This window comes from Schistocerca cancellata, chromosome 12 (genome assembly GCF_023864275.1).
Source record: "Schistocerca cancellata isolate TAMUIC-IGC-003103 chromosome 12, iqSchCanc2.1, whole genome shotgun sequence".
Lineage (NCBI taxonomy): Eukaryota > Metazoa > Arthropoda > Insecta > Orthoptera > Acrididae > Schistocerca > Schistocerca cancellata.
This window is the reverse complement of record NC_064637.1, coordinates 13551140-13564097: the sequence shown is the minus strand read 5'-3', so window position 1 is coordinate 13564097 and position 12958 is coordinate 13551140. Positions and strand designations below refer to the sequence as shown.

The 12958-nt window shown below is 44.9% G+C and overlaps 1 protein-coding gene across 1 annotated transcript in view; it reads right to left on the bottom strand.

Moving 5' to 3' along the window:
- The window catches only part of LOC126109404 (vacuolar protein sorting-associated protein 37A), an 87421-nt gene that overhangs the window by 61518 nt on the left and 12945 nt on the right, over positions 1 to 12958 (bottom strand). The window contains exon 3 of the mRNA XM_049914435.1: positions 1751 to 1865. Coding sequence (XP_049770392.1) covers positions 1751 to 1865 — 115 coding nt within the window. The remainder of the gene's footprint in view (positions 1 to 1750; positions 1866 to 12958) is intronic.

Sequence of the window (12958 nt, the reverse complement as noted above, 5' to 3'; positions counted from 1 at the left end):
TGACACCCCACCCTCCCTCTGCCCCGTGCCCTTCGTCAAAGAATCTCAACCATACAAGAGGTTCTAAGTGTTGACTCGGAAAGGAAGGATTCCTTTGGATGAACTGTGAATAAGCTGGCATGGGATGATCACTTGCAAGTACCCGTAGCAGTACCAGAAACTTGTTCACACATATGGCCTTCGAAAATTAAATAATTGTGGGTAAGGATGTGGCTGGCTGGGAGTATTAGGAAAGAGGTAGTGGGTTCAGTATCGGGAGGACGTCAGAAAAGGTAGTGTTCGACGGCCACGAGGCCGTGGGCGTGGGAGACGTTTGTGTACGAGGATGTCACACCCACAGTGTCCGACAAGAAGTCTGGTGGTAATGGGAAAGGAACTGTGGAGAGGTAATGAAGGAAGTGAGCACTGTCTTTGATGTAGGATGGGAGGTAATGAACAATAGTTCGGAGGTGACGGTCAACAAAGGCACAGATTCATTGTGTCGGAGCATTGCGCCCAGACACAATGGGACGACCGGCAAGGAGGTCTGTGAGGTTGGGTTTGAGAAGTTTGGGGAGTAGATAAAAGGAAAGAGAGCACGGGGTAGCTCGTGTGCGGAGAGAGGAGAGTCAGGTGTCAGGTTTTGGAACAAACCTAAAGCCTCTAGAAGTTGCTGGAGGTGACGTCAGACTTCTGGATGAGATCGTGGTTGTGAAGTTTGTGTGCAGAGGTGTAGGAAAGTTGGGGGAGACCCTCAGCCACACAGTCTTTACAATTCATCACCACTGTAGTGGAGTCTCTGTACGTGGGAAGGATGATAAGGTGTGGTTTGTTTTTCTGGCTGTAGATAGAAGTGTGTTAAGATTCACTGCAGACGGACTTAGGAAAGGATGGTGAGGCTATCTTTACAAGGGAGGGACTCCTGTATTATTACAGGGAATGACTGGGTGGAAGGGCAGGAGGATTACAGTTTGAGAAAGGTTGGAACTTTTTTAGACAAACACACGAGATGTACTCACAGTTGCAAATACGGACAACGATCAACTGTATAACGGTACGACGATGACGAAAATTTGAGCCGGACCGGGACTCAAACCCAGATTTCTCACTTATCGTCCGTGGTCGCCTGATCATTAGGCTATCCGAGCACGATTGACAGCCAGATCTGAACTTCCGTATGACGTCAACCGCGTGTCAGGCCATCAGCTGTGCTCGGATGGTCTAAAGGTAAGGCGACCACTAGCGATAAGTGGGCAATCTGGGTTTGAGTCCCAGTCTGGTGCAAATTTTCACTGTCATTCCAATATACAGCTGAGATTGTCCACAATCGTAACTGAAAATATGTCTCAGGTATTTCATAAGGGCTGTAGTTGCCACAGTGCCCGTTCCTTCGGACACACCTGAAGGAACATCGCACCATAATTCCGATTAACAAAGGCAATGCCTTCCGTAACCAATAATCAATAATCAGTCTGACCGTGGCCACGGTAGTTTTTGTTCGGGTGCCCGTGCGGTCGCACGTGTATTTTTGCTACAAAAACGGCAAGAGTTCGAAAGCTAGTACAAATACTGTTTCGTGTTAGGCATTTCTGTGCTCGACACAGTTGTCCACTGTAGGTGAGTAGCTGCTTTTTCCTCTTTTTCCATTAATTTAGGTATAAAAGTACATTTACTATCATTATAAGAGTTTTTTACAGACAAGAAATACACTGACGTATTTTCTTCGCTTAATTCTAGAAGCTGAGATTTACCAAGGTTCAATGCAACATACCTCCAGTGAGCATCGAATTTGGAATGTTGATATTTGCTGCAAGGGGTGGAGGGTTTTTCTCGAACTCTCGAATAATGGCCTGTACCACACGACCGAGGTCAGAATGTACTGTGAACTGTAAAAACAGGAAAGACAATACCAGAATGCTGATAAGACAGAGCAATTTCACGTTTCATTCAGTTAGGAACAAAAAGCACAAAAAGTTAAACTTGTGAAAGAAAAAGAGCAACTAAGTAAAAACACGAGTTACTGTTTGATGTGATAAATCTTGAGGATGAAGTCCATTGGAGAAGAGCTGTCACGCCTTAACTGAAAAAGCCACACACACACACACACACACACACACACACACACACTCTTTCTATTGCCCCCATGCTAGCAGTAACGTACTGTAAACAGGACTCAATATTAACATATGTAAATGCATTTCCTTTGCAAAACATCACTGTAATCAAGTAACATTCTCAGGTTTGCTGCCGGATTGTATTATGCGAATCCTACAATATTTCATCAATTCAGCTGTACGACATCTTCAGGTGGCAGCAGCTGCTATTGTCACTGCTGCAGGACGAGCCTCACAAAAATTGTGCAGCAGCCTCAAAATTTATCAGCCCAGGATCAGGCAATACGTGTGCGCACGAAGACGTTCCCGGTAGGAGAAAAGCAATGCTCATAATGCCCCCTGGCGGGAGTTGCACAAATGCCTTCTGTGCGTGCACTGTGGGCCACGACTGTGCTGCCGGATGCTCCTCCAGTTAATGCCGAATTAAATCTCGGCAGCGCACTGCATCGCCACGGCCGCCTGGGATTGCCGTCGTGCCTCGTAACATCTCAAGCGGCACCCCCTTCTCCGTCGGTCTTATTACCTCAAAACGTCGTCGCACCGGAGCCGGTTACTTAATCGAACAGAGCCGGCAGGTGTGTCGGCAATGCTCTGTCTCCTCCTCGAGTTCTTCTGTCCCTTCGTCACGGGTGTGGGGTACACTCCGCAGTTGTTAGCAGCAGTCTTCCGTTCCGGGACTCGCCCTTCCGGGTGGCATTCGGGCAGATCGGTCAGTTATCGTGCGACACCTCGAGCCCCATTTTGTGACGGCATCGGTTCGGCCTCCTATCCGGCCGCCTTCCTCCACAAACAGGGAGCTGAAGCTTCCCACTTACATTTCACCTGTTGTCAGGCAGAATCCTACAGTGCACCTTTCACCGAACGGAAGCTCCTTCTGGCCCTCTCTTCTCCCCACGATTCGGTCCCCGATCCCGATTCCACCCGTAACCGGTCGCTCCGACACCTCAATCCTCCACGACGACAGTATCTCCTCCGAGTGTTTAGTTGTGTTTGGCTCCGAGGCATTTCACCGTCTCAGTCGAGAAACAGTTTGTGGTCCCCGTCCTCGAGCCCGGCGAGGCTCTGTCGCTCCTCGACAGTTACCGGTCGGTCAGTCGGTCTGACCGGTGCGCCCAACTAGTTATTCGAATGTACGGTGGCTCGTCAGCTCGAATCTCGGGACCTATTACCTCCTTACCCGTACGGCTTTCAGAGCGGACAGTCTCTGGTCGATCGTGTGCTTCGGTCGGAAATGGCAGTTTGGCCATCTCGTTGCAGTTTTCTTCAATCTTCACGAGGCGTACAATACGACTCGGTGCCGTCACGTCCTCCTTACCCTCCACGAGTGGGATACTCGGGGCCCACTCACGATTTTTATTTGCCAGTTCCCGGCTCCCCGGTAGTCCAGAGTTCGAGTTGCCACCATTCTCAGCTCTCTGCAAACCTAGGAGAATGGCATTCCACGGGACCGGTCTCTGCCAGACAGTCGGTCAGTCTCGCTCTGTACGTGGACTACTTCTATACGTGGGCTAACTCCCACTCGCTGGCCTCTGCGGTCCGAGAGCTCCGAGGTGCCGTCTGGCACACTTCCGTGTGGACACGCTAACCGTCACCTCCCTCTTGTAGCCCAAAGTTGATTTATTAATTTTGAAGTACGGTTGTGGCGGTGCTGGTGCCCCAGTGCCCCTCGCGTTTCTGGGGCACCTGTGCTCTCGCTGTCCAGTCGGGTACGGAACGACTGCTTCACGTGAGCTAGCATTGCGGCAGAGACATCTGAGCAGGCTGCAGTAATATGTCTCTGCATATCGACAGATGTAGATGGTGTCTTTTAGATTTTCCCAAAGTAAATTTTCTACAGGTACCAAACCCTCGGGAGGGGGAAATGGGCTGGCGAAAGTACAGGTCCTCTGCATCCGATTTGACGATTTGGAAACAATTTGTGAAGACGTACCGTAGTACTTCGTGCACCGAGGGCCGGACAGCCACCGTGTCGGTACGAGTTCCTCCTAGTCGGCAGAGGTACGTCTTCGATCGTCCGTCGAAGACGGTCTTTTGAGAGGCTGAGATACTTATGCGTGTTCAGTGTTCTGTCTACGAAAAACCGACCTCTCATTTTATGTCCGCTATCCCACACCACACGATTACACTCGACGGACGCTGACATTCCACCTGACAATACTAACGGGGATTATCGGCAGTTTGATTGTGCACGTTTTGGCAGTTTACTTGGCCGTGATTGGTAAATGTGCCTCCATCACTAAGTGAGATACGTGATGCATCTGGAGCATCTCGTCTTAATGCCCACGTACACAAGTTAACACAATTCTCGTAACCGTTTCCGTACAGCTCTCGACGGAGAGAGATGTGATAGGGACAGAACCTACGATGTCGGAGAATGCGTAGGAGATTTACCTGACACGTGCCACTTCCACACAGGATTGCACAAGAGCTAAAGTGTGGATCAACTGCAGCAGCAGCACAAATATTAATTTCCCTCTCTTCTGTCATCATTTGTTTCCTTCTATTACATTGTCTCCGTGTTACACTAACACTTTAGTGTAATCGGTCGAAGAGGTCGATAAATAATAGCCGAGACAGTTGACTTCTATTGGGGTGTCTTGTCACACACAGAGTACGAGAAGGAACTGAATTCTTCCTGCACTCTCTGTACACCACGAGCATGTCAGCTTTTCCTGCATTGCAAGTCCCGCCGTCTCCTCGTGAGCTACTGCTCGGGCTGTCGCACACTGGCTGACTGGCAAGTCACACTGTACTCCGGGAACACACGAGCACACTGCAAGCATACATAATGACATTGTACCTAGCAACTATGTAGTCTGAATGGCACAAACAAATGTCGGTGAGGGAACATTTCAAAATACGATCTCTCATAAATGACTGGCACTAGAATTGTGCAAAAAACACTACTGTCATTCTGACTTACCTTACTTTTACTCTGTTAATGTCACTAGGCAATTTTCCAGTTAAAAGAGTGTACGCGTGCACCAAAAATTCTCTTTCTGCGTATTATTACAGCCCGTTTATTGGCTAATAATATGAGCCCCTGACTATCAGTCCATTCTGTGAAAGCCACACATCAATAACTCTTTCTATTTCCACAGTCTTACGTACTTCACCCTGTACAAGATTCCCTGCCAATGTGGGAAATCTTATATTGGGCAGACACGCTGAACCGTGCAAGAATGTTGCACCGAACACTGTCACCGTACACAGCCGAGGCAACCAGATAAATTGGCAGTAGTGGAGAACTGCCCAGACACAGGGCGTCACACGTTTTGTGGGAAGACCAAACTACAGGGTGATTCAAAAAGAATACCACAACTTTAAAAATGTGTATTTAATGAAAGAAACATAATATAACCTTCTGTTATACATCATTACAAAGAGTATTTAAAAAGGTTTTTTTTCACTCAAAAACAAGTTCAGAGATGTTCAATATGGCCCCCTCCAGACACTCGAGCAATATCAACCCGATACTCCAACTCGTTCCACACTCTCTGTAGCATATCAGACGTAACAGTTTGGATAGCTGCTGTTATTTCTTGTTTCAAATCACCAATGGTGGCTGGGAGAGGTGGCCGAAACACTATATCCTTAACATACCCCCATAAGAAAAAATTGCAGGGGGTAAGATCGGGGCTTCTTGGAGGCCAGTGATGAAGTGCTCTGTCACGGGCTGCCTGGCGGCCGATCCATCGCCTCGGGTAGTTGACGTTCAGGTAGTTACGGACAGATAAGTGCCAATGTGGTGGCGCTCCATCCTGCTGAAAGATGAATTGTTGTGCTTCTTGTTTGAGTTGAGGGAACAGCCAATTCTCTAACATCTCCAGATACTGTAGTCCAGTTACAGTAGCACCTTCGAAGAAAAAGGGACCAAAAACTTTATTGGCTGAAATGGCACAGAAAACATTCACTTTAGGCGAGTCACGTTCATACTGAGTTGTTTCCTGTGGATTCTCAGTGCCCCATATACAGACATTGTGACGGTTGACTTTCCCGTTAGTGTGGAAAGTTGCTTCATCACTAAACACATTCTTTGAAACCAAAGATTCATCTGTTTCCATTTGAGCAAGGAAAAAAATCACAGAAATCGATTCTTTTAATTTTATCAGCTGCAGACAGTGCTCGAACCAATTTCAGACGATAAGGTTTCATAACTAAACTTTTTCGTAGGACTCTCCATACAGTTGACTGTGGAATTTGCAGCTCTCTGCTAGCTCTGCGAGTCGATTTTCCTGGGCTACGAACAAATGCTTGCTGGATGCGTGCTACATTTTCATCACTCGTTCTCGGCCGTCCAGAACTTTTCCCTTTGCACAAACACCCATTCTCTGTAAACTGTTTATACCAACGTTTAATACACCACCTATCAGGAGGTTTAACACCATACTTCGTTCGAAATGCACGCTGAACAACTGTCGTCGATTCACTTCTGCCGTACTCAATAACACAAAAAGCTTTCTGTTGAGCATCTTAGCATCAACTGACGCTGACGCCTAGTCAACAGCGCCTCAAGCGAACAAATGTACAACTAAATGAAACTTTATAGCTCTCTTAATTCGCCAACAGATAGTGCTTAGCTCTGCCTTTTGTCGTTGCAGAGTTTGAATCACCCTGTATTATTCCCAGCATCATCTTCCTGGGACTGTGTTCTTACGGAGGCCGTACATATCTGTACGGCAGACAATCCTGTCGACACAGATGGAGGTTTTCAAGTAAGTGCAACCTGGTATCCAGCACTGGCTGCCATTAAATCGAAACAGGAGAAACAAGAACTTCCGATTCGTGACTCGATGCAGTGCACTGCCGAGATTTAATTTGGCAATAACAGGAGGAGCATCCGGTATCACAGTCTTTGCCCACAGTGCATGCACAGAAGGCATTTGTGCAACTTCCGTTAGTGAGCATTACGAGCACTGTTTTTCTCCTACTGTGAACATTTTCATGCGCACACTTATTGTCTGCTCCTGGGCTGATAAATTTTGAAGCTGCCGCATGATTACTGTGAGGCTCGTCCTGCAGCAGTGCCAATAGCAACTACCACCACCTGAAGATGTCAAACAGTTGTATTGACGAAATATTGTGGGATTAGCACAATACTATCCAGTGGAATCCCGAGAAGTGTATTTGCAACAGATCTGTCGGTAAGGCCTGAAAAGTCACACATTAAGCTACTAATAACAGATACTCAGCAGCTATATAGCAAAACTGTGCAAGCAGCAGCTTTTTCAAAGTGGAAGCCTTCTAGGTAATTTACTAGAGTAAATTCAGAAGGCATAAGTGCGAACAGCATCGAAGAGTATGGTGATGACGCACAGCGTAAGTCTCCGGAATGTCTCCGTGTCACATTAATTTAATAGCTCGACTCCCCCCTCTCCCCATCCCTGCAGATTCTTATTCTCTACAGGAAATCCATGAATGAATGAATTGATAAGTGAATACTTAACGTTACACGTTTCCGACATGGCTCCCCTTTCTACTAATTTTGGATGTCTGAAATTCACTCTCTTTAGTGCCAAAATTTATGGAGCTCAAAAATTGCTCCAGTTGTGTATATGAAAGGTGTTTTCTTTATGAGATTCAGGCTATTGTCTTGACACAGACATCTCTCATATTCAGACACATTTTGAGACACCACAGGGCCTGTTCTGAATTTTTACTTTCAGTTTTAATGATGTTTGATCATTACCCTGTCCTAAGATTTTTTAGTTAGTGTGCTCTTACTGAAAAAAGTGCTCAGAGCAAAATTAGATATCTCGAATCCGGTCACACGAGACACCAAAAACCAAAACCTCTTCCAACTTGTGTACCAATCCCAAAAGAGCTCCCTAACGGTAATTGTGCCTCAAATGTCGTCCACCAGCTGAGTGAGCAGCTTATTTGACAAAGTATATACTTTTTTAATGGCTTAGTTTGCTGAAATGGAACAGAAAGAAAAGAGAAAGCACACATTTCTAATGTGAATTTGGACTGCATGTAAATCCTAATTTCCTTCTCTCCCTCAGTGTCCATCACCCCCCCCCCCCCCTCTGCACACACACACACACACACACACACACACACACACACACACACACACACACACACACACACACACACACACACACACACGCACACTGGCACACAATAGTCACCTGATATGTTGTTTCATGAATAACACATTTGTTGTTGATAAAATTTGTAATTTATTGATGTAGAAGTAAAGAATACAGCTTGGAAATACAACCTAATGAATCACATGTTCAATATGACTGCTGTTTTGGTTTACAATTTCGTCAAGTTGCACATGTGCAATTGTGACAACTCTCCGACACAAATCTTCTGGAACGGCGTGGCATAACTCCACAATGGTGGCTGAAAGTTTGCATTGCATTTTCTGGTTTTCTGTGGTACACCTTCTCTTTAAGGAATCCCCAGAGGAAGAAGTCACATGTGTCAATGTCCGGGCTGTGTGGCGACCACGTTCCTCCTCCTACATAACGTTCTGGAAATCTGTTTGACAATACCCTACGGTCGAGTCTTTCGTGTAGGAAATCGAGCACGGTGTCGGCAGTATGGGGGTATGCTCCGTCCAGCATGAACCGTTGTGTTTGCAATGGAAGACGTGAGGCCACGAGTTGAGGAAAGAACTTGTATCACAGAACATGTAAATAACGTTCACCGGTTACAGTAATGTCGAAGGAGAACGAACCGACGATTCCACGGCTCGACATCGTGATCCACATGCACACTTTCTCCCTGTAGGTGTCTTTCGTGTGGATTATTCGCGTAGTTTCACATGCCCACAATCGAACGTTCTCCTTGTTTGTGACACTGTCTGAGTAAAAATAAGCTTTATCAAAAATCCGTGCGTCGTGTAGCAATGCCTTTTGGTCTAGATTCCCCACCTCGAAAACTGCAGCCTCCGCTGCTAATCTCTCGCAGTGAGCTTATGCGTCGCAGCCATCTTGTATGGATACCATTGAAGGTCGGCTTAAATAATTCTTTGTACAGATCGTTGTGAAATTCGCAACTCGGCACTGGCTCTTCTTGTCGATTTACTCGGACTACGAGTCAAAGCCACTTGAACTGCATCAACGTTTTGCGGTGAATGTACGGTACGTGCACGAGGCTGCTGACACCCCAAAACAGATCCAGTACCTTCAAATTTTTCATATAATCTGCGTATTGTCTGTGGGCTGGAAGCCCACCATGTGCCAAAATGAGCACGAAATGTTCTCTGTGTCAATGTAACACTGTTCATCACCGTGAACAGTAACACAATCTTTGTCTTTTGTATGACAGAAAATCGTCCTTTGTCAGCCATTGCGGCAAACTGAAATGGTAGACCCACAACAGAAGCGATGAACTTGCTACGACATCTGGCGTAATTTCCATGAACTGCATGAAGTTGACTGCACAATTTGAAAGTGGCGAAAAATAGATGGGAAAGACAATGAAACATGTAGAAAATTAAAACGGAGTGAAGCAGAGTAGTTACAGTGAAGAAATGCCGAGATGGAAGAAATTAATGTAAATTAAGGCGAGATGGGTGGTGAGTTTTCAACATCTTTCATTGTCTTTCCCATCTATTTTGCACCGCCCCCTCCCACCCCTGCTATGTACAATGCACTTAGCTTTTCACTCTTATTAACTCATGCATGATGTTTAAGCAGTAATCTCTGTCTCCACATTATCCTGTCTTCCACCTTTAACCTCTCAGGTTTTCAAATCTCGTCCGATGCAGTCCCCAATAATCAATCTTTCCTTCTCATACCGTCCGGTAAGTCTTCCCTGACCCACAGTTCTGGGTGACTTTACCGAAATCTACCCCTTTTCCTACACCTTACCAGACCTTTTCCTTCACCCCTCTTCCTTCCCCTTCAATCCTTCTGCCTGAAGGAGGAGCCACTGGCTCTGACAGCTTGCCAGTTGCAACTGCCTTTTATTTGTTTGTTCTGCCCCAACTTGGTGAGTAGATTTTTTATCTATACAATTACACTTATTTGTATATCTATCACATATTAAAGAATTAGGTACCTAAAAACATGCTTGTATTAAAACTCAACTCTGTATCAAAATTCCAAAGCAATTAGTCAAGAACTTTTGGAGATTAACGATTTACATTTCATTTCTATAACTTTTCCAGTAGGTATATAAAAACATGTGAGTATTCAAATGCAATGTTGTGCCAAAATTTTAAAGTAATTCATGGAGATCATTCAGAGATTTGTGATTTTGAAGAAAAACAAACACCTTTGTATTTACATAGAAAATGCAAATGTTCCTGATCGCAAATCTCTGGAAGTTTTTGAGTGAATGCTTTGAAATTTTGACACAATGTTGCACTGGAACACGTGTGCTTACATATACACATTTCTTTAAATATATGTAATATGTAATTTTTATAAATTTAATAATAGTGAAACTTGTTACAAAAAATCTTAAAAAGTTAGAAACAGGTACCTAAGAACACACCTGTATTAGAATGCAACATTGCAATATTGTGTCAAAATTTCAAAGCACTCAGTGGAGAACTTTCGGAGATACAAAATTTCGAACAAACGAACATTTACATTCTTATTTATATAGATTTCTATTGCACCCACAGTTGCGAAACAGAGTTATGACAAATAATTGAATCACTGCTCAAGACCTATGTTTCTGACATAAAACTGCAGCATTTTACAATCACATTGCGAAATTCAAAATTATGGAATTTTATAGAAAGTTGTTATCCCATTGTTCCAGTAGAGTGCAGCAGTTACGAAAGATGGCAACAGTCATCGAGTAAGCTTACGGTGCATTCAAATTTTGTACACATTACTATTACAGCAGCACAACTACGCTTCGAAACGAGGTTTCAAAAACACACACTGGCAACGAACAGCAGTGTTAGCTGATAGTGCACAGTTTATTGCAACGAGATGCCTCGGAGGGCCCCCTGATAGTGAGGACAAAATGTTAACAACTGATAACTGGTAGTTCTTACAGAAACATTTCAAACAGGTGCTCGACCATTTGCAACTGCTACAGGGTCCGATATCTGGGAACAAAGTGAATTTCTTTTAAATGTGAGCAGCACCTTGAAGATTATGGTTTTTGTGAGATGTGTGTCTTTCATAATGAAACAACATTTCTGTGAATGGTACACTGAACAGAAACAATGTGCATGTCTAGGACACAAATATCCCAAAGTAACATGCAATATACAGGGTTATTACAAATGATTGAAGCGATTTCACAGCTCTACAATAACTTTATTATTTGAGATATTTTCACAATGCTTTGCACACACATACAAAAACTCAAAAAGTTTTTTTAGGCATTCACAAATGTTCGATATGTGCCCCTTTAGTGATTCGGCAGACATCAAGCCGATAATCAAGTTCCTCCCACACTCGGCGCAGCATGTCCCCATCAACGAGTTCGAAAGCATCGTTGATGCGAGCTCGCAGTTCTGGCACGTTTCTTGGTAGAGGAGGTTTAAACACTGAATCTTTCACATAACCCCACAGAAAGAAATCGCATTTAAGTCGGGAGAGCGTGGAGGCCATGACATGAATTGTTGATCATGATCTCCACCACGACCGATCCATCGGTTTTCCAATCTCCTGTTTAAGAAATGCTTCTGCTTTAGCCTTTTCCGTAAGATTTTCTAAACCGTCAGCTGTGGTACGTTTAGCTCCCTGCTTGCTTTATTCGTCGACTTCCGCGGCTACGCGTGAAACTTGCCCGCACGCGTTCAACCGTTTCTTCGCTCACTGCAGGCCGACTTGTTGATTTCCCCTTACAGGGGCATCCAGAAGCTTTAAACTCGTGACCATATGTCAATGAATGGAGCTACAGTGAATTTAGGAAATCCCTTCAATCATTTGTTGGTTGGTTGGTTTGAGGAAGGAGACCAGACAGTGTGGTCATCAGTCTCATCGGATTAGGGAAGGACTGGGAAGGAAGTCGGCCGTGCCCTTTCAGAGGAACCATCCCGGCATTTGCCTGGAGTGATTTAGGGAAATCACGGAAAACCTAAATCAGGATGGCCGGACGCGGGATTGAACCGCCGTCCTCCCGAATGCGAGTCCAGTGTCTAACCACTGCGCCACCCCGCTCGGTCACAATCATTTGTAATAGCCCTGTACATATGACCTACAAAAAGTTAGTATTGTGTAATCTCACAGTTTAAAGCTCACAAATCCTGTAGGGCTACATTGGCATTAGACTGTTACAGGACATGTGCAGCTGCAGCACAACAGAGCACATTTCACGTAGCAACGACGTCGTGTTCAATCCCACATCCAGCACTGGATCTGTAAAAATCTTAAAAAATATAATACTAAGGTTATACTGGGAACAATAAATATAAATTTCTTTTACAAACACTACAGTAACCCAACTCAGCCCAGTCTGCTTTCTCACGAGGTGTTTTGTAAAAGATCAGGTTTGTACTTTACCGCAACAAGAGCCTTTCTTCAAACACCTAACTCCGATAGTGGCACAAATTTTGTTACACATTTGTATCCGATGAGTCGACGAGCAGGGAGGGTAGTGGGGGTCGTAGCATTCCGATCGTCCAGAGTTCCTCAGTGACGTCACGTACAGTGATACGGAGGCTGAGAAAGAACGGATTGTCAAGACACCAGGAGAAGTGGGCATTAGTAAACTGTTTAAATGAGAACAGTTCAGAAAATATATGAAAATAAGTTGCTGATAATTTGTTTATTGTAGATCTACATTTCAACCACTGTGTGGCTATTATGGATGCAGTAAGAAGCAATGGTCGAAATCTAGATCTGCAATGAACAGATTAACAGTATTCATAGTATTCTGATATTCTTCACGGGTTTGCAGCCAGATCACGTCGTCGTCCAGGCGCAATATTTCGGCGG